The following is a 19,593-nucleotide window of genomic DNA, read 5'->3' as shown; positions in this document are numbered from 1 at the left end:
GCTAGCCAATTAGAGGTGAGATGTCCAAAAATCAGGAAATTTGCAGTGTTCAGCTCAACTCTGATCCGGCTCACTTCTAGTTCCTGAAACAGGTGCAGCGATGTCCCCACCCCCGTGTCTGACTTAAAATGCATTAATTCCTACTAGAGACCACTGCAAATATATTAAAAATATAGGTAAAGCTCCAATTTAAATTCTGTTATGATGTATATTGATTACTTTTTACATTTGTAATAGTAAAGACTGCATTGCAAGATGAGGCTTCAAGTGAGTCGTGGAGGATGGCTGCTTATACTGAGCCGGGATTCTCTGGAGGTTTCTTCCTGTTAAAAGGGAGTTTTCCTCTCCACTGTCGCTTTATGCTTGCTTAGTATGAGGATTGCTGCAAAGTCACTGACACTAGTCAGTGACTTGATGTAATTTGCCGGGCTCCTTATATAGGAAACATTATTTCTGACTGGCTTAATGAACTGACCTGGATTGGAATGTTTATTATGTGAAGTGCCTTGAGACGACTCTTGTCGTGATTTGGCGCTATATAAATAAACTTGAATTGAATTGAAGACACATAAGATGTCCTGAAACCAAAACTACCCAACATAAATCTATTATTATTATTTTTGAGGAGATTGTTTTAGTGATAGAAACAACTTCTTATTGCAGTTTTTGAACTTGTGTTGGGGAAATGCATTCATTTTCGGACAGCTGACATCTCTTGATGGAAACCATTATTGCGTGCATGGTTGGCAAAGTGAGTTGTACTCACACTTATAAAGAACCAAAGTGGGGACAAAGATCAAACAAGAGCGGATGGTAATTGTTTTGCAAACTGCATGTCAGCATGAATGTCTGGTGCTCAAAGAGCCTTCTTTGCGCAGCACTTTAAGGCATCAGCTGCAGCTCCGAAACCGCTTAATGTTTTTTCATGAACAGGGCAATCTTTTGTAACAATCAATTACAATACATTTCCCCCTTTGTCTAGGCTCTAATAGCTCCTGTCTGAGCACATGGTGGGGAACGTCTTGTAAATATACAGTGTTTTCCTTTTAAATGTCTTAGAATATGCATGTGGAACACAGAAACCCACTACAACAGAGGGTTTGAACATTAAAGCTGGAGAAGCAATTCAGCTGCGTTTCTGAGTCAAAGAATTGAGAATTAGAGTTTGTGGCTTTCCTCCCATTAACCAGATTGAATGACTTTGTTTTACTTTTATGGTCCATCTGTTGTGGTTTAATTCATATTTCAAAAAGTGTCATGGCGTGCATGAGTGCAATGGATGTGGGCAGAATGCTTCTTTGATGGGTGGCAACAGTTTTTGCTGGAAATAAAATGTTGTGTAAAGGCTGTTGTGACATCTGTAACTTTAATAAATAGCTGGAGTTTGCAGCCTTTCCACTATGGTACCGCTGTACACTCCCTGCCATTAGTTGCATGGTAACAGACAACTAAGTGTCGTCATCAAATTATCCCGCTGAAGTGTATTAATTACTAGACAGCTGTCGCAGTTGCAGTGTGGCACAAAACACAAGAAGCCTTGTCCTATTTTCTGTCAGATAAATAGATTATGAAAGGAAAAACAAACAGCTTGAAAAGATGGAAAGAGGGTTGAGTGCTCTTCATTTCTGTGTGAGCAGGTTCGATTAGAAAAAATCTATAAAATTTGCTAAAAAATAAAGCTTCATGCAGGGATGTGGAAATTAAAGGAGCTATCCGGATTATTTCATCTGATGGCACCATCTAGTGGCTTAAAAGCGTATCACACCAATACGTTGTTTTCACTTCCATATTTACGGCCGAAAGCAACGCCTCTCGTTCATGAACGCGCTCTTCTAGCCGACAAGGCAGAGCAAAAACGCCTTGATTTACAATAATAATTCTCATGTTATGTTTCAAAATATTTATATTCTGAAAACATAGCTGTCCATGAGCGAGGTCACCAAATCTGCGTCAACCGAGGTACGTCCTTAAACGTTTGAGCACGCTCAGTGATATACGTCTGTACGTGATGGGTAGTCTAACGCTATTGGTTAGTGCTGACCGGCGCTCAGTTCATATTACATGGAGTTCTACGGAATGGGGAGGGCTTAGCAAAAAATACTTCCTTCCTAATATATCAGTCATGATAAGACTAACTTTTACGAATTTCTAAAAAATCCTACACAGTTCCTGAAAGAGGAAAACTCTGGATAGCAGCTTTAATCTGAAGTCCATATTGAAACACATTGTTTTGGAGGTTTTTTCTTCACTGTACAAGTTCTAAACTTGAATATGAAAAGAATAATTATACTCAAAAGAAAATCCTTACTATGATGCATTTTTCCACGTTGTGCAGAGAAGTAAAGGATCTAGTGTTGGCCCTTCATCCGACGTTCCAGTGCCTGGAATTCAGTTTTAACCACTGAGGAGAAATGCCTCCTTCACAGAAGGGGGGCTATTGCAAATCACTTTCCAGCATTAGGGTTTTTTCTGAGCTAGATGTGTTGTTTTCACTACCACGTTTAGACTTGTAGTGGTACCCATGGTACATTACCACTTGACTATTCCATTCACTCAAAACAAAAAAATGCTCAGTTGAAGTTTCTTCTCCCACTCGTTCTCTCAGCCTGCATGGTATAAAGAATAATCTGTTCCAGGCGTTTTAGTCTCTTTGTTCTTCTTACTTCAAGCTCATGTTCCAAAAACACACATTGCTTTTCTAGTGCAATCGTTCCACTGTTGACCCAACCAACATGCAGCTCAGACGTAGACCACTTCATTTGCTGTTAAAGTTGGTGATGTCACTCTGACCATTGGCGGCCTGAAACTCAATCACACTGTTCCTGTTGGTGTTACAAATGGAAACTACAGATGCAGCTCATATGGACACTTTCTAGTTCTTATAACCTCAGATTTTAAAAACTAGTTGATCACAGGTCATAATGTTAAGTTAGCATTCATGGACTCTGCGATCTTGGCCCGTGATGGGAAATGTTTAGTGTCCTGGAAACATTAGAGCATGTCTTGGCTAGTAGAAGTTAACCGTTAGCATTAGCAACTTCACGACAGAACTCCTTCAGGTTATGACCCCTGTGTTGGCCTCACTGCACTGGTTTCCTGTGGACTTTCGGATTAAGTTTAAGATTCATTTGCATGTTTTCCAGGCTCTACTAGGTAGTACTCAATACCTGACCGCGTTACTGAAACAGCATTCACCTTCTAGAGCTCTGCGCTCAGCTGAGCGGGAGCTGTTGACTGTTCCACATTTTAGGCACAGAACTAGGGGTCATCACGCCTTTGGTCCAGGCGCCTACTCTCTGCAATGAGCTACCGTTCATTAGTCGACAGTCACCATCAATGCAGGATTTTAAGAGTCACCTGACGACTCATTTTTATCATTTGGCATTTGTGATATGGTTTTATCCTAACTGGTTGTGATATTTCTTTTGATCTATTTGTTTGTAATGTTGTTGTTGTATGCTGTGTTCAGCACCTTGGGCCCCCGTAAGGATGGTGGAAGGCGCTATTCAAATAAAGTTTGATTGATGATTTGAGAGAGGAGAGAAGGACGCTATCACTGTCGAGCAGGATAAACCTACATTAGTGGAGGAGGACTAAGGTTTCACCTTTTCAGAACCTATAATGCAGCACTGAATCTTATTCCCAAAGAGCTTCGGTCTAGGTCACACTCCTCCATCTAATCAATACAACAAATCCCAAACAATAGAGGCTACCAACTTATCAGGGGGTAGGGAGGACGGGCAATCATAAGTGGTTTCTGTTCGTTAAGCAGCAACAGACGGCTAGTTTATAAGCTGGACTCTCCCATAATCCAATCAGAACTGACAAAACTCCTCGGATGAGAAGCGAAACGTCTTCAAGAAACCAATGAAGGCCAGCTGCCTTAATTTGAACACTTTTGGATTACCATGTCCTGGATGACTGAGAACCGTACCCAGTTTACTCCCCAATACCTGACATCTCTTCTCTGATTGGCTAACAACAACATAACTACCACTGGCTCTGTTTGCTCTGCAACGTTGATGTTTTACCTCCACAAATAACACAAGCCTGAAGGAGTTCAGCTGTGTTGTGGAGCTGCTAATGCTAACAGTTAGCTGTTACTCAGCAAGATGCACTCTATTTCCCGGACGCTAAACCAAAAACAGCCTTTCCTGTTGCGAGCTAACATGGGTGAGTCCAAGTGACAGTTTGACATAGATCTATAAGGCTTTTCAAATCCATCCAGCACGTTTTAGTGGTTTCTCTAGTCCAACAGCCTGTTAATCACGTGCTGAATGAATCAATGTGTTGAACCTGCTGGATACCAGCCCTTGAGGCCCAGAATTGGATAGCACTGTCCTAGAGTCTCACCATCTGTTTTCTATCATAAGCTAATGCAGGAGAAAGGTGCGCAAAACTATTTTCACTTTCAGTCTGCATGTTAAACTCAGAGTGACCGTTAATTTTCATAAATAATGAGTAAAAAAGTGGTTTCTCAGTGAGGGACCTCTTTAATTGGCACTCACGGGCTTTTACTTTTCATGTCTTACATTTCTTCATCTGGTAGAAATGCTGACATGAACTCAGGCTTGAAAGAGCCTCAAAAAATATGATCCATGGTCCTTTGCAGAGATGGTGGTGCATGGCTTTAGGGGACAAACCATTTCCCAGCCAACAGAAAAGACTCCACAGAACAACCTCTTCACCGCCCAGCAGGCCTTGCACTGTCAACGAGTCCTGCGATTGAATTGAATGGTCCACAGATTACTCAATTATTTCTATATACCGGCCTTCCATGGCAGACTAAAGGCCTATTATTAGAGGGGCTGAGACCATAGGAACTTATTACATGTGTGACCTTTTAAAGCTTTTCACTGCAATGGATCTCAGGTGAGAATTTACTGAAATCAATTTTTATCTGAAAGCTTGATGCTTGCTCACCAGCACAACCCTGTGAAACATTCACTTTGTTAAAAAGAAAAAAGAAGAAATGAGAGATGGGTCCTTGACTACTGGAAATGGGCAGGATTTTAAGGCACCCTAAAAGCCTTCGTGTCCTTTCCTTCCATGAAAATGAGACACTGAAAATGAGGAGTTGTTGGAAGCACTGTGCTTAATCAAGGTAGAAATACAAAGACAGAGCTGGCTCCCCTAAGGTTCACATCAAAAGGTGCATCCCTCTTTGTGAGCTATTTAATCAGTTAAAACACAGATGGCAGGCTGCTGCAATTAATTAATCATATATGAGGCATTCTGTACTTGCTGGCAGAAAGTATGTCGGTGCTACAGAGATCTAATTTGGATTTCATTGTAACTCCGAGTCGCCACAGTAATTGTTAAACATGAATAGAAGTTTCTTTAGAACTTATTCAGAAGCAAATGTCCTAAAAGTGAACCAATGGTTTTCTCTATCTTTGTTGTAGCAGAGTACAAATGTCCCATTGAAGAAATTTGGGTAGTTTATGATACTTTTATTGTGTAATTCTGTCTTTCTGACTAAAAAAAAAAACATTTGCACAGATCTTTGAATATCTTTGACATCATGAAATAAAGTTTCTGTGCACAAGAGCATGAGCTTTTACTACTTTACCAATATTCATATACAACGTTGGAGAAACAAAGATTACTTCAAACCAGATAAAAAATAAATCCAAGGACTGGTACCATTATGTGGGTTATTTGGTGTGGGGCCAGATAGAATGAGAATAAATCACCATGCTTTTATCTATGGGGTGTTTTATTAAAAAATACAACTTTACTTTGCAGTATGACAAAAAGGTGCATAATATTTAGCATTTTGTTACGGGTGTTGTTACCGCCCTAACTCTTTGTTCCATGGCAAAGTCCGATACGAAGCTGGTTTATGACGCAAACATGTAGGGAACTACTGGTTAAGTCTACTAGCCTAAAACTGTTCTAATCTCAACATTCTTGTAACGGTCCTTGCAAATAACTAATATTTTCATTGCCATCCATTTAGCATTAGTTAATTACATAGAATTTTAGGGTTGCTTGCAATTAGTGACAGTTAAAGTTATTTGATGACTTCTGGTGCAGCTGATGGAAGTTATATATTTCTACTGAAATAACCTTGTAATATAAACGTTTATAAATAACTTTTTTGCACAAACCAGCACGCCATTTTGAAACTTATCTTTAATAAGATGGTAGTAAGTCACTAGCCTTTAGCTTATCAGTCTGGTCTGAAGCTGTTCCTCTGAATGATCCTTTACATTCATTTCAGCCTTTTTACATCTCACCAATTCACAAAACAAGTCATTTAAGGGCACTTTGTTAATTGCATTAAGTTCAGTTAAAGAGCCTAAAAGAGCCTAACCCTAACCCAAATAAACATTTTTTTTTTTTGCTGATTAACTATATAAATGAGTGTCTAATCGTGCTGTAGACATGTGTAGTCAATAATTTGGGACTTTAGTGCATCTTAATTAAAATTTGTAGCCTGGCCTGCCAGACTTGTCCTCTGTATAATTCTACACAGAGAACTAGTCTGGTTACTCAAAGGTAGAGAGGCACCTGAGGGGCGGGACTAGCCATGTCCAAAATAACCAATCAGAAAAAAGGCGGAAATGCCGACTGTACTGCTGTAGTAAACAGCATCTGGAGACATCTATCTTTAGAACAAAGACTTTTAGTGGTCATTTAGAACAGAAGAAAGAGACGCAGCGAACTCCGCTTCAGACGCCATCTTTGTTGTTTATGAGAAACTGAGCATCGCGGTGTATGACGTACGCTGCTCAGTGCTGATTGGCTCAGTTATAATTCTCAGGGGGTGGGGTTATTTGAATAGGAGATTTCCCAGGCCCAATGCTTCCCATAAGGAAGCATGGAGCTGGCTGGCCAGGATATAAAATGTAAAGACTCTGGAATAATTAAAGAGCAAGTCACCCCCTACCAACTAGTAACATCTTCTATCTTTAGGAGCCCAACACATTTCATTAGGTAACCAACTTGCTGTACTCTTGGCATATGCTGTCAAACAAAAGACACACCCATCCAAAATGATTATTTTACAATCTGCAAACATTTCTTATCACAAAACTGCTAAACAAAAATCTGCATGCAAAATTTTGCTAATGAATAAACATTTTTTCTAATGTATTTTTTCTCAGTGGTTTATATCTAATTTCATGGATCTATCCTCAAGAGCATAAGGAGACGGCATCAAAACTAGGCTAATGATTCTCCATATGCCTTTTATGGCTCATCCACACTTGACAAGGTCACACGCGCTCTACCAAGTCTTTATGAGAGAGAAGTAAACTGCACATGTAATAAATTCCAATTCCTATATTTTTTTTCTTCTGGGAACTACAATAAACACAAAACAAGCGGTAAATAAGCTTTTCAGAAAGCTGATTACCAAACCAATTTACTGCCGAGTCCAGGCCCATGTTAAAGCAGAGCAGCGCTGGAAAGTGGAGGGGCCCTCATTCCAAATCTTTTCTCCCCCTAGCTCTTTGCTCACCATGTTATTAGCCGGGCCGCTTGGTGAGAAGCCAATCTGATCAACTTATTTTAATATGCAATACCCCAGCTCCCATTGAAAGCACTAAAAAAGGCTTGTGATTGAGGTCATCCTTGAATCCATCACAATAGTAAACACTGCTCTGCCTTAAAACCGCACTAAGGCTATTTTCAGCACTAAGGTTGGTTTTCACGCAGCGAAACTCGATAACCATAGCTGTCATGTTACTTAAATGCTCACGAATAGTTGATGTTGAAGTGTTTCCATAATCAGACCAATCTACTACTGACACATATTAGCTATAAGGTGTGTACTCTGTCTTTTTGTAGTGCTAAATCCACTAATAACGTTGTGTTTCCGCTGTCAAACACACAAAGTTCAGCATCCTGCACAGATGGATTTCACTGATTACTCTCACTCTCCCCATTGTAGTTGAGCTTTTTGTTGTCACACGCTGATAAAATCATAGTAATATGAAAGCAATGCATATCTTAAATGAACTCCAACTTGAGGAAGGGATGATGGAGGAATGAGCAAAAAGTCAAAACTGCATAATCTTTCAGAAAATAAATTGAGGCTGTGATGGCACAGGAGAAAATGCTATGTGGGGATTATTCACAGTTATATAATGTTGGGAAGAAAACCAGGCGCTTCTCATTTTGGTCACTTATCCCTCATTGTAAAGGTCTGTATATTTCATTGCTGGTGCAGCAGCTTAGGGGATACATTTCAAAGCAGCAAATAAAAATTGGCTAAACTTCCAAAATTAGCACTTCAAAGTCAAACATGATTTGCAGCGAGGGAGAGGGTGGAAGCAGTGTGACTGTGAAAGTGTGTTTGTAAAAAAAAAAAAAAAAACTGTGTGTAGCTGATGTGCAGAGTTCAACATTAGGCCTTAGAACCAATTTCTAGGCAAATTGGTTTCATTTAAGAATGAGATCACAGAGTAAGCAAACCTCTTTCAGGGCAAGTTCATGCATCTGTAGCCATTTATTTCAGTTTTATATGCACTGCTTGGCGCAGCTGCTTGTAGGTAGAATATGCATAATCTTAGCTACAGGCTCAATGCTATAGTTAACATGTTCACATTTACCTGTTATTACCACGAATTTAAATAGTTTCTCCCGCTTTATTGCATTCTGTCACAAAGAGCTTCAACAGTGATTTAGTATTTTGTTTTCTTGACTCCCTCCAGCTCTGTTGTGGAATCGCTGCTAATCAAAGCCACATGTAACTAATTGCCCTCTCCAGTCACTTGCTTGTAGCTCAAGCAGGTCCATTAGGCATCACCAGAACATATGTTTGAGTTTTTGAGCGGCTATGAAATTCTGCTTAGTTTCAAAGGGACTAATAGTCACTTCATTATTACACGCACATCTCTGCATATATATTTTTATTGTCACATTTGCATCTGAGCTGGCATAATTGTTGAGTGCTAGACTGTAATTTATTCATAAAGCTGTTATTATTGTATCACAGTCATTAGTTTGAAGGTGGAATTACATGATAAAATTATTTAGCAAAGAAAAAACAGACCACAATGCTTGAATAATTATTTAGAGGGAGGCTGTTCTATTTTTCTTTTGTTTTTTTTTTTGCACATTTTACTAAACAAATGGCCTAAAAAAGCCAACAAAACCCATAAAACACATAAAATAGACCAGACTAAGCAGCAGTTCAATTGTTGAGTTCTTACTGATGAAAAGTATTAGCTTAAAGTGGACATAGTGTAAGCTAAAATGTTGTATCCTTTTGTGCTGCCGTGTGGGTCACTACTGCCTCTATAAACACTACAAACGTGAAAATAAAAACATCAATCTGTTTTTTGTCAGCGTTTCTTTATGTGTGCCTTAAAGATATTGGCCAGAGGCAAAATTCCTTTGAATGGCGTGTGTAAAGAAGTATTAAAACCTCAGATGAAAAAGGATTTTGGATTTTCGTGGCTGGAATTTTAAGAAAATCTGTTTACTGGCACGGGAAAAACGGAAACTAACTTCTGGTGTAAGCCCTGGGCAGCTGGTGACGTTTCACAAGGTGTTCTGCTAAAACAGCGATAGTAAACAACGCCCGACTCCGGTGTTTCTGCGTTAACGTTATAGCATCGAACAATGTGTAATCAGTCAGATATAGCTTCTGAAGCCTCTGCTAGTCAGTCAGATATGTTTGTTTTTCTCTGGGATACGGCGACAAGAACGGATATTGGATTACCGGAGATGTTCAACCAAACTCCGTTCCCTGTAGCTGGATATCAGAACCGGAGGTGCAGACATGCTTTAAACTGTTTCACTCAGAAAACCCGCGGCCCGATTACGCCACCGGGGAGGATTCTGTTCGTCTTCGGAACCAAAATCGGTACAGTTTGTTAAAGTTTGTTAAATATTCCATGTCTGTGCTCCAGCGGTAGCTTTCAGTTATGTTCTTCTCTGCTGATTAGCTCCATCATATTGTCCTAATATAATTCAGTCCATCAACAGATGAGTAAAATAACGTGTTGCCAGCTTTACCGCTGGGTCTATTTATTCAAATAACCGGAAAATATTTAACCGATTGCTTACCAGAATAAATCTTCCTGATGCTAACTCGCTAGCTCGGATCGTTGTTTTCTAATCCAGGATGACACGGAGGTTCTACTGGTGTTCTATAGGAGGATTTATTGTTGGAAAAATGGGGATCATCTTTTAGATTATATCTGTGTGTGTGTGTGTGTGTGTGTGTGTGTGTGTGTGTGTGTGTGTGTGTGTGTGTGTGTGTGTCGTAGCTTTCACAAATTACTTGTTCTTTACTGGAGCTAACACAATTAGTGCTGTGGCAGTCATGCTAACGGGACTCGCCTGTTGGAGTCCAGAAGTACCGGTGCGGTTTCTAAATGGATTAATAGATGTAGGTTATTATTTTAGATCAAACCTATGTTATTTAAAAATACGTGTAGGACACGGACATATGGCTCAGACCTTTAGCTGCAGCTGCAATTTTCTGTTTTAATTAGGAATACAATAGTAAACTAAATACAGTGATTAACCATGCTAGCAACAGCAGCTACCTAGTATGACGTGTGTGAGTGACGTATGCAAAACACAGTTCTTCACTGCCTGGAGGAGAGAATTTTGATTTTCTTTAATGGTTTATGACTAAATTCCTTAACACAATGAAAAACTGAACCCAGTTAGTATTTACATAGATGGTAAAGTGTAGTTATACTGTATTTCTACAATTGTAATACTGAGTCTGGCCACTACCTTTAAACAAGCAGTAAGCAGTAATTTGCATTGAATCCCCCCTCACCTCTCCAGGCTGAAGGAGCTGCAACTCTACTTTAAACCCCTCCCAATGTCAGAGCTTCTCAGCTTACAGCAGTAAGAATAAGAAATTGGTGGGTGTGACCAGCTCCAGCTTGTTTTTTCAAAGCAGTGGATTACTAGTTTAGTCAATACATTTGCAGTGGTGTCTAGAAGGAATGAATGCCTTGCAGGCAGTATTCAGGTCACAAGAAGGCCCACAAACCCCTGTCTGAACAGGCCAGGTCTGCAACATCACAGCTGAACCTAAGACGTCAGGATTTCCTGATATTTGGACATCTGGCCCAGATTGGATAACAGCGATGTGACTCTTCTAACTTGCACCATGGATGTTAAATCTCAACAAATAACACAAGATTGGAGGAGTTCTGCCGTAAGTGAAGTTGCTAATGCTAATGGTTAGCCTAAACTAGCCGAAACGTTTGCTGCTGATTCCTGGACATTAAAACAGCCTTCCCCATCGTGAGTCAAGATGATCTTCAAATCCTAGAGTTTCACCATCTATTTTCTATCAGAAGCTAATGCAGGTGACAGGTGTAGGCGACTTTTTTCATGTTCAGCCTGCGTGAAAAACTCAGTGACCAATTATAATCTGGAAAAAAAAACATTTAAAAAAATGTGAAAAATGACAGAGCCATGAAATGGCTCATTCTGGAAGGTACAGAAACTGTCAAGAGCAGAGCAGCTGAAATCACTTGATATTATAAGATCAACCTCAACCATTTCCCTTCCAAAAAGATGAATACAATGTAAAAGCACAGAAAACTGTGTTCTTGGGTAGATGCAGGTTTTTGTTGAACGTGTTGCTCAATGCTACTGATTTCCCTCTGCTGTGAAAACCTTCCATAAGATGCATCAGATCTGGGCGGCAGTAGCTTAGTAAGTAGAGCGGGTTGTCCTGTAACCAGAAGATTGTAGGTTAAATCCTGCCAGAGAATGCTGCTGTTGTGTCTTTGGGCAAGACACTCAACCCACCTCGCCTGCTGATGGTGGTAGGAGGGAAGGTGGCGCCAGTGTTTGGCAGTCTTGCTTCAGTCAGTGCACCCCAGGGCAGCTGTGGCTACACTGTCGTCCATCACCAGCACGCGAATGGGTGGATGACAGTTTGTGTTGTGAAGCACCTTGGGGGGTTGTAGAACCCTAAAAAGGTGCTATACAAATACAGGCCATTTCCTATTTACCTTATTTGTGCAAAAGCACAATGATAATGCAGAAATTATAACATCTTCTAGAAAGATAAACAAGTAACCATTAAAGTAAACAAGCATGTGATTAGGTTATTTGTGATATGACGGTAATAAAGTATTCTCTCTGAACAGGAGTCCTCTAACAGGCCTGCGGGGCTGCTTTCACTCGCACTGTTGTACGGCAACAACAGTGTGATGTTTCTAAATCGAAGCATGATACAATCACGGGCTTTTGTAGAAGAGATATTTCCAGACAACAAACTCTCCACCGCGCAAAGTAATTAGTGTATTGTTGGAAACGGATGGAAAAATAGTCTCGACCTGTTTTGCAGATAATTATCAGCATTTCCCATATGGCAGGGATGAGGTTGACTCCTCGCCAAGAGTTGGACAACTTTCCAATCTAAAAAAATACACCAGCAGGAGGTTGCTTTCAATAATACCTGTAGTAATCAAAATGCATAGCCTACTATCAATTTCCTCTCCCAAAGAACTCTCAACCATAAAATTAAATTTAGTATAATTAGGACTGCGGCAATGCTGATGGATATGGAATGGAACACAGAATCAGTAGTTTTTGCTTTGGCGTCCTTTGCGCCTGTCTTCTCTGCTCGTGGTTTCTCGTCTACGTGCACCCTTTATGACCGCGCTCTGCTGACAGCTGTCCCTATGTCAATACCAGTGCCTGTCAGGAGAGATTATACATCACATGAATCGAGGCAGATAATGAGCAAGAGGGAAGGGCACTTTTTAACACCCCCTCGTGTGCAACACATGACACCAGGCAAGCTAATTAGGCAGATGCTATAATGCAGTAATCAGAACCAGGGAAGAGGTTGGAGAATTCGCAAACTTGAGTCGTAACGATTCAACATTTGCTGCTCAAGAAACTTCTCCACCAACACAAGCAGATGGGAGCACCTAACTGCAGAGTGTGTGCATTTTATATGTGTGAATACAAGCGTGTGTGTGGTGTTTTGTAATTCTTCACTTGTCTTGAGAGAATATTTTAAGCCTTTGAACGCTGGACATAAAAACTAAATAGAATAATGTAAAAAAAAAGTCAATAGACCTCCATTTTTCTCTGAAGGTAAATCAGCACATGACTGAATCCTCATCAATATAAATCTGCGGCCGGCGTTACCTGGTGAGGTTTTTCCTCATTATTTTCCAGGAAAATGAGCAATCAGGCATATTGCACGAAGCCTGATTGTTTCCCTGTGTAAATCAGTCCAGGAATTGCAATTAAAATGTTCTCTTATGTGGTATAATTGATGTAGGCCTAATCCTTTATTTGCACACCTGCCAGTGAGTCTGAATTTTTAATGAATTTCTAATTAATGCTCTTTGCACACCTCATTTATGTGTTGGTGAATTATATTCCTGCTCTGTGTCCCGCTGGTAGGAAAGCGTCTACAGAATGTCACACCTGGGCTGAAATATGAAGTTCGTCTGCTTTTTGTCTCTCCCCTCCAAAAAGGCAGGATGCTGAGTTGAATAATAAAAGTATAATAAGTAAGGGGTATTAAAGATTTAAAACGCCTGTTCTTTACCTCTGATAGGCCTTAATTCAACCACCAATTATGATACCAAACAGCGGACTGCAACTAAAAGTTACAGTCATCATTTGCTAATTGGATGATTTGAGGTTTGATATTCAAACATTTTTAAATCCACGTTCTGAAGTGGATTGTGTTGGTTTTTAATAGAATTCTTCTTTAACTGCTTTATAAAGGTATAGATGTAGTTTTGTACTTTAAAGGGCTCGCAGTATTCAGCTACAACAGAAAATGAAATTACAATTTGCTGCATGCTTGTTAAGGTTCTCAGTCATCCAGGTCATGGTAATCCAAAAGGGTTCGACTGAAGGTAACTGGACTTCTGTAGTTTCTTGAGGACGTTTCGCTGCACATCCGAGTAGGAGGATCCGAGGACAACACGTGTGAAGATGACAAAGCACATGTTCTGGACAGAGAAGATGGTTTGAGAGAGGAGTAAAAGAAGCCATGTATGTCATACGGGAAAGACCAACATTAAACTGAGGAGGGGGCCTCACCTCTCCAGCACCTATAATGCAGCTCTGAACCTAAATCCAAAACAGTTTCAGTCTAGATCACACACTCCTGCATTTCATCAAAACAACAATTTTGATGCAATAGGTCCAAACAACATTAACACCTTGGTGTAGGGAGGAGGGCTATTCATAGGTAGTTTCTGCTCATTACACAACAATAGAAAGCTACAGTTTAAGGTTGACCCTCCTAGTTAGATTTGACAAAGCTCCTTGGATGAGAAGCTAAAGTACAGTTGCCTTAATTTGAACAATTTACTGTATTTGTCTTCTGTCATCTTTTCTTTTTCCGTGGGCTTTCACAGTGCTGTTTCACAACAAGTGTCCTGGTTTTGTTTTTGATTTTTGTCTCGCGTCTTTCTGATCAGCAAAAATAACCCAAGAAAATGCTAAATGATGATTTCTTTAAGGGAGACGTTCTGTCCAAATCTGGCCTAATGTGAAAAAGTGAATGCCCCCCTGGTAAATTTCAAGTCGATTAACTACATTATTTCTCTGGCTGAGTTCAGTTCCACTTGCCACATCCAGGCGTTATTACTGTCAAACATGTATAATTAACAAATTCCTTCATCACAACATGAAGCAGGCTAAAAGATTTCAAAAAGCAAAACCTCACGCCCGGCTCTAAAGCAATTCTAGTACAAAAGCACAGAATTACATCTAAACGATTACACGCATCACTTGGTTAGTTTTGGGGTCAAAGGTTAGGAAAGAAATGGGAGAAATAATAGGGAGCCTAAGTCTCCCGGAACAAAGAAAAAATGAATGCAAGTGAACGGAGCTAAAAGCTTTTTTCTAATCCGCTTTGCCTTATGCCCTGAATCACAAACATGTACTTCAATTTAAATTACAAATAATTTGTTTTTTTTTACTCTGCCTCGTAATTTGAGATTTATTAGCTTGTAAAAATTTGTAATTAAAAAGACTACAAATCAGAAGTGGCACACACGGTGTCACCGTGGAATCTGTTCTTCCCCAGCGTAGCTGCTACTTTCCACATGGCCAGGTTTATGGTGGTTTTCCCCACTTTTAAAGATGTGGTTCCCTGACAAAACATTTTTTAATTATTTTTAGTTTTTCATGGACTCGCCCATCTTGACTCACATCGGGGAAGGCTGTTGTTGGTGTAGTGTTCAGGAAACGGCAGAGAACGGCTCTGCTGGTAGAAACTAACAATTAGCATTAGCAACTCCACCACATGGCAGAACTCCTTCAGGTTTAAAGTATTTGTGGAGATAAAACATCAACATAGCAAAGCAAAAGGAGTCAGTGGTAGAATTGTGTTGCTGTTATTCAATCAGAGATGAGATGTACAAAAATAGGGAGCCTAAGTCTCGCCCGTCTACTTACGGTCTATGGGTCCCCAGAAGAATGAAAAAACTAATGCAAGTCAAAAGGTATAAAAATGCTATTTTCCAATTCCGCTTGTTATGTCTACATTTTGATACCAAGAATGTGCTTATTTTCAAATGGGGGAGACCCTATTTTAGGTTTTTGTGAAAATAAGTTCAGGACTACAAATGCGCTTCACGAAAGTGACGTCATCGAACCAGACGTGGAGAAAAACAGAGGGAAAATGGCCGTAAGTTCAGCAAACTTCAAATCCTTCCTTCAGGAGGAAAGACCCACCATAAATCTGACCATTTGATAAGTGGCGATGTCGTATATGCGACGTGCCGATATCTGGTTTGTAGTCATGCCAATTACAATTTTTTACAAGCTGATAAAATTCAAAGTACGTGACTGACATGGTTGAAACACACTTCATTACTTTTCATTTAACTATAAGTATAACATATGTGTGATCCAGAGTGTGAAGCAAAGCAGATTCGAAAATGGCTCTTTTAGCCCCGTTGACTTGCATTCATTTATTTAGTTTTTCTGGAGACCCACGATCCGACCGGAAAGGGTGGAGACCTGAGCCTGATTCATGCTTCTCCGTCTGCGTCAGTGCGGAGACACGCAGCGTCCTTGCGGGCCTGCTGGAGAGCTCCGCAAGGACGGACGGAGTCGAGCTCTCTTTTCTAAACATCCGTCAGTCGAGACGGACAACGCAAGCATGTGATTGGTCAGGACGCCGCTGTCGTCTACACCGCCGCCATTGCGCCCTCAAAAACATAGAGAGCCAAGGATAACTAGCGGCAGACGCGGAGCAGCTTGAAGAATACCTCGCGAAAAAACTCTAAAAACATGAACGTTTAATTCCCCCGTGACTGGAGGAGTTGAAAGATGCGCAGCAAGCGTTTTATTTGTGGACGGAAATGGCAGGAAACGTGGGTTTAGAGGTGGCGAGCGCATGAAGAGGTGGAAGAGGATGAGAGACAAATTTGTCTGTGTTAAAAAGTCTCTTATATACACAAAAAACACAATATAAACACACTATCTTGGCCTGGATACTTGACAGGATACCACAGAACAGCGCTACGCCCTCTGCTGTCCTGGTGGGGAATTGCTTTGCAACACTCTCCAGGAGACGGAGAAGTATGAGAGCAAAACGCTTCTGTCAGTCCGTGCGTGTCTGTCCCTTGCGGAGCTGATGAAGAAGCATGAATCAGGAATTAGGCTGCCCATCAGGAAATAAGACTCCAAATGCTGCCGTCTGAAGCTACAAGTGTATCTGTGCTTTTTTTTATCCCCCTGAATATGATTAATAAGGCATTCATTCCTACTAGAGACCACTATTTATTTGTCGTAAGGTAAGAGGACCCACTCGAACACGAGATGTTTCATCTCAAGCGGTTTCATCCTCACGAATTATAAGTTTATAAATAAAATAAGTAATAGACCCTGCAAATGTAATAAACGAGTCAACCACATCTTGAATGCGCTCTCATCCTAAAAGAGGGATTTGAAGCTCGCTAAACTCAGCCCTTCTCCTCTTCATGTCTGGTTTGATGACGTTAATTTGGTGTGACGAGCATTTGTAGTCTGTCTTTTCCCACGAAACCTAAAATAACTTTTGTCACCTGTTGAAAATGAGCACTTCATTGGCATCAAAATGAGTCTTTAAAATTCACGGCCATCAAATGTCAAATCCATATCAAACGGGATCAGAAAATACCCTTTTTGGCTCCATAGACTCTCATTCCACCCATGGTCCAGAAGTAGATGGGCGTGACTTACGGTCCCATATGGTCTCCGTGAGAAATCCAAGGAGGAAACCTCTGCTGACTTTAAAACAAATCAAAGACCTGTCTCACATTTGCATCTGTTTAACGTCTTAATGCCCAAAGACTTGGACGAAAATAGTCTGTGAACTGATGAGACAAAGTGCAACTCTTTTGTTACCTTTACCAGAAAATACTGAAGTAACATGTGTGACCTTTGACCTTGCATGGAAACCCTCCAGTGGGACATTTCTCCACAGTGATGAGACTTATGATTTATTACAAACGCTTGATTACAGCGGTTACTGTTAGAAGTGCTTATCAAGTTTTAGGTTCATTTACTTTGCCTCCTGTGACGTATTCACACGACATGATTTTGTCTGAGTTGGAAATTTGTTTGCTGACGAAAGAATAGTAAGGCTGCAAATCTTAACATTAGGAGTTCCTTTTAATGAAGTAAGTAAATAAGGAATCTTTCCTGTTAGCAATTTACGCGGCAAGCATTTCCATTTGAACGTGACTTTAAAAAATCTGCATATTTGATTATTCTTTCTTGAGACGCACTACCAACTAAAGCAGGTGGAAAACCCTGCATTAAAACCGCTGCTCAGCATCATCACCATTTTAAAATGGCTAAAAAGGCAGGTGCACATAATTATTTCTATTAATTTAGCATTAAAAGAAACGTGTCACTTCTTACAGCCACGTTTCAAAATGGTGATAATCTTTCTGTTGCATTCATATAAATTGTAGCTAAAATAGATAATAGTGGCTAAATTTCCCCTGGAGGCTCAGTCTAGCATCATAGGAACAACACCTCACCTAGTTTAACTTTATTTTATTTATCTTTTAGATCAGAGGTTAATTTATACAAGTAGATCTAATGCAGAAACTCGCTGAAGTGGATTATCGCTTGATGGATAAGATAATTATTTGATAGCGCATCGGTTCCTGGTGTGATTATCGGAAATAACCTCATCAGATAAACAGACACTGTCACGCATCTCTATTAACGGGGTCTTCTGGGAAAAGTACTTTTTAAATACAGCTTGGCGCTTCTGTTGCTGATGAGTTTCGGCGAGCTCTAACTCAATGAGCATTTATTTTCTCTCTAATTTATTTGCTGTTGCGTTTCATTTCCAGACCAATTCACCCCGATAATCAGATGGCAATTAGTGAAGCATGAATCACCGAGAGCAGCTCGGCTTAATCTCTCTTCCATGACACCTGCATGTTCACAACAACACAGATTGGGGATTTATTCCTTTATTCTAAATGGAGATGCTTTTTGATTTTACTTATTTCATTTCCAATTCAACATAAAATCAACTTTAACAAAAATTCTAATATATGCATCTTTTGTAGGGCTTTAGAAAAATTTGTACTTAAACACAGATTTGCTTTTAGTCGGAGAAATAAAAACTCATTGTGAACATTTAAGAATCTTTAATTCACACTAGTAATAAAATTGCATTACATTTCATAAAATAAATGTTCCAGTTTATATATACAGGGAAAACAGACTGTACATACCCTCCAGTGAACCATTTCTGAAAGAAAAACCAAAAGCCTGAAACAAATTTCACACAACATACAAGCAATACAGTGCTCAGCTTAGCAGGCACAACTGTACATCAACATTTGTAACTGCTCAGTGTTGGGGCGTGGGAGGGGCAAAAAGATGAACATTTACAATAGAGTCCTTGGGTTGTGGGGGCCGATAAAGGGGTCTTAAAAAGTATTGCAGGCAAGCAGACAGACGCTTGTCTTCTCCGAGTGCAGCGGAACATCCATCGTGTGTAAAGTGAAGAGCCGATTGTTGCCGCCGTGGGGTTCCCACTATTGAACCTGCGTCTCAAAGCTCCCGTTCAGCTGGCCCTCCTCATAGTCCATTTGACACAAAATCATGTTGTTTTTTAGGAAAAACTTATCCCCAACGCAAAACCTGTCGGGCGAGAAAAACGGACAACCGTTAAAGCAGAAGCAGCCATGTAACCGGAGTGTGCAACAGCTGTGAGCGGGTTCCGTTTGTCATCAACCAGCGATGTTGGTTCAGTCTGATTACATCCACGTTTTGGAGACTTTCTCCATCTCGCACATCGGGACTGTGGGCCTGTCAGATTGGCAGCCTCGTTCTGACTCCTTCAAATGAAATGAGATTAAAAGCCCATCCCATTTGAAAGCAAACAAACACGAGCGCTGGCACCCAATGAAAGGCAGGTCAAATGGATGGAGGTCTCCAAGGAAACTCTGCCACAGGGTTAGCTTTTCAGACACCAGTTTGGCTGCGGTGTTCCAAATCATTTTTCCTCTAAAGTCTGAGTCAATTGAAGGGGTGTGTGTGTCTGTGTGTGTGTGGTGGTGGGGGGGCACGCACAGAGCAGCCTGTCCCACTGATGTTTCCCTCTATGCTGCTGTTTGTTTGTGCAATTCACTGGATACAGCTCCATAATGTGACTGAAGG

General features: G+C 40.4%; 1 protein-coding gene and 1 long non-coding RNA gene across 2 annotated transcripts in view; one reads left to right on the top strand and one right to left on the bottom strand.

Annotated features, from left to right (window-relative positions):
- LOC139071827 (uncharacterized) overlaps positions 1-19,593 on the top strand; it is a 133,843-nt gene that overhangs the window by 39,420 nt on the left and 74,830 nt on the right. The gene's annotated exons all lie outside the window — the stretch shown is intronic.
- Positions 18,556-19,593, bottom strand: part of lmo1 (LIM domain only 1) — a 40,453-nt gene continuing 39,415 nt past the window's right edge. The window contains exon 4 of the mRNA XM_015953096.3: positions 18,556-19,074. Coding sequence (XP_015808582.1) covers positions 18,969-19,074 — 106 coding nt within the window. The 3' untranslated portion in view covers positions 18,556-18,968. The remainder of the gene's footprint in view (positions 19,075-19,593) is intronic.

This window comes from Nothobranchius furzeri, chromosome 9, assembly GCF_043380555.1.
Source record: "Nothobranchius furzeri strain GRZ-AD chromosome 9, NfurGRZ-RIMD1, whole genome shotgun sequence".
NCBI classification, from domain to species: domain Eukaryota; kingdom Metazoa; phylum Chordata; class Actinopteri; order Cyprinodontiformes; family Nothobranchiidae; genus Nothobranchius; species Nothobranchius furzeri.
The sequence above is the reverse complement of the archived record's forward strand: the minus strand, read 5'-3'. Positions and strand labels throughout refer to the sequence as shown.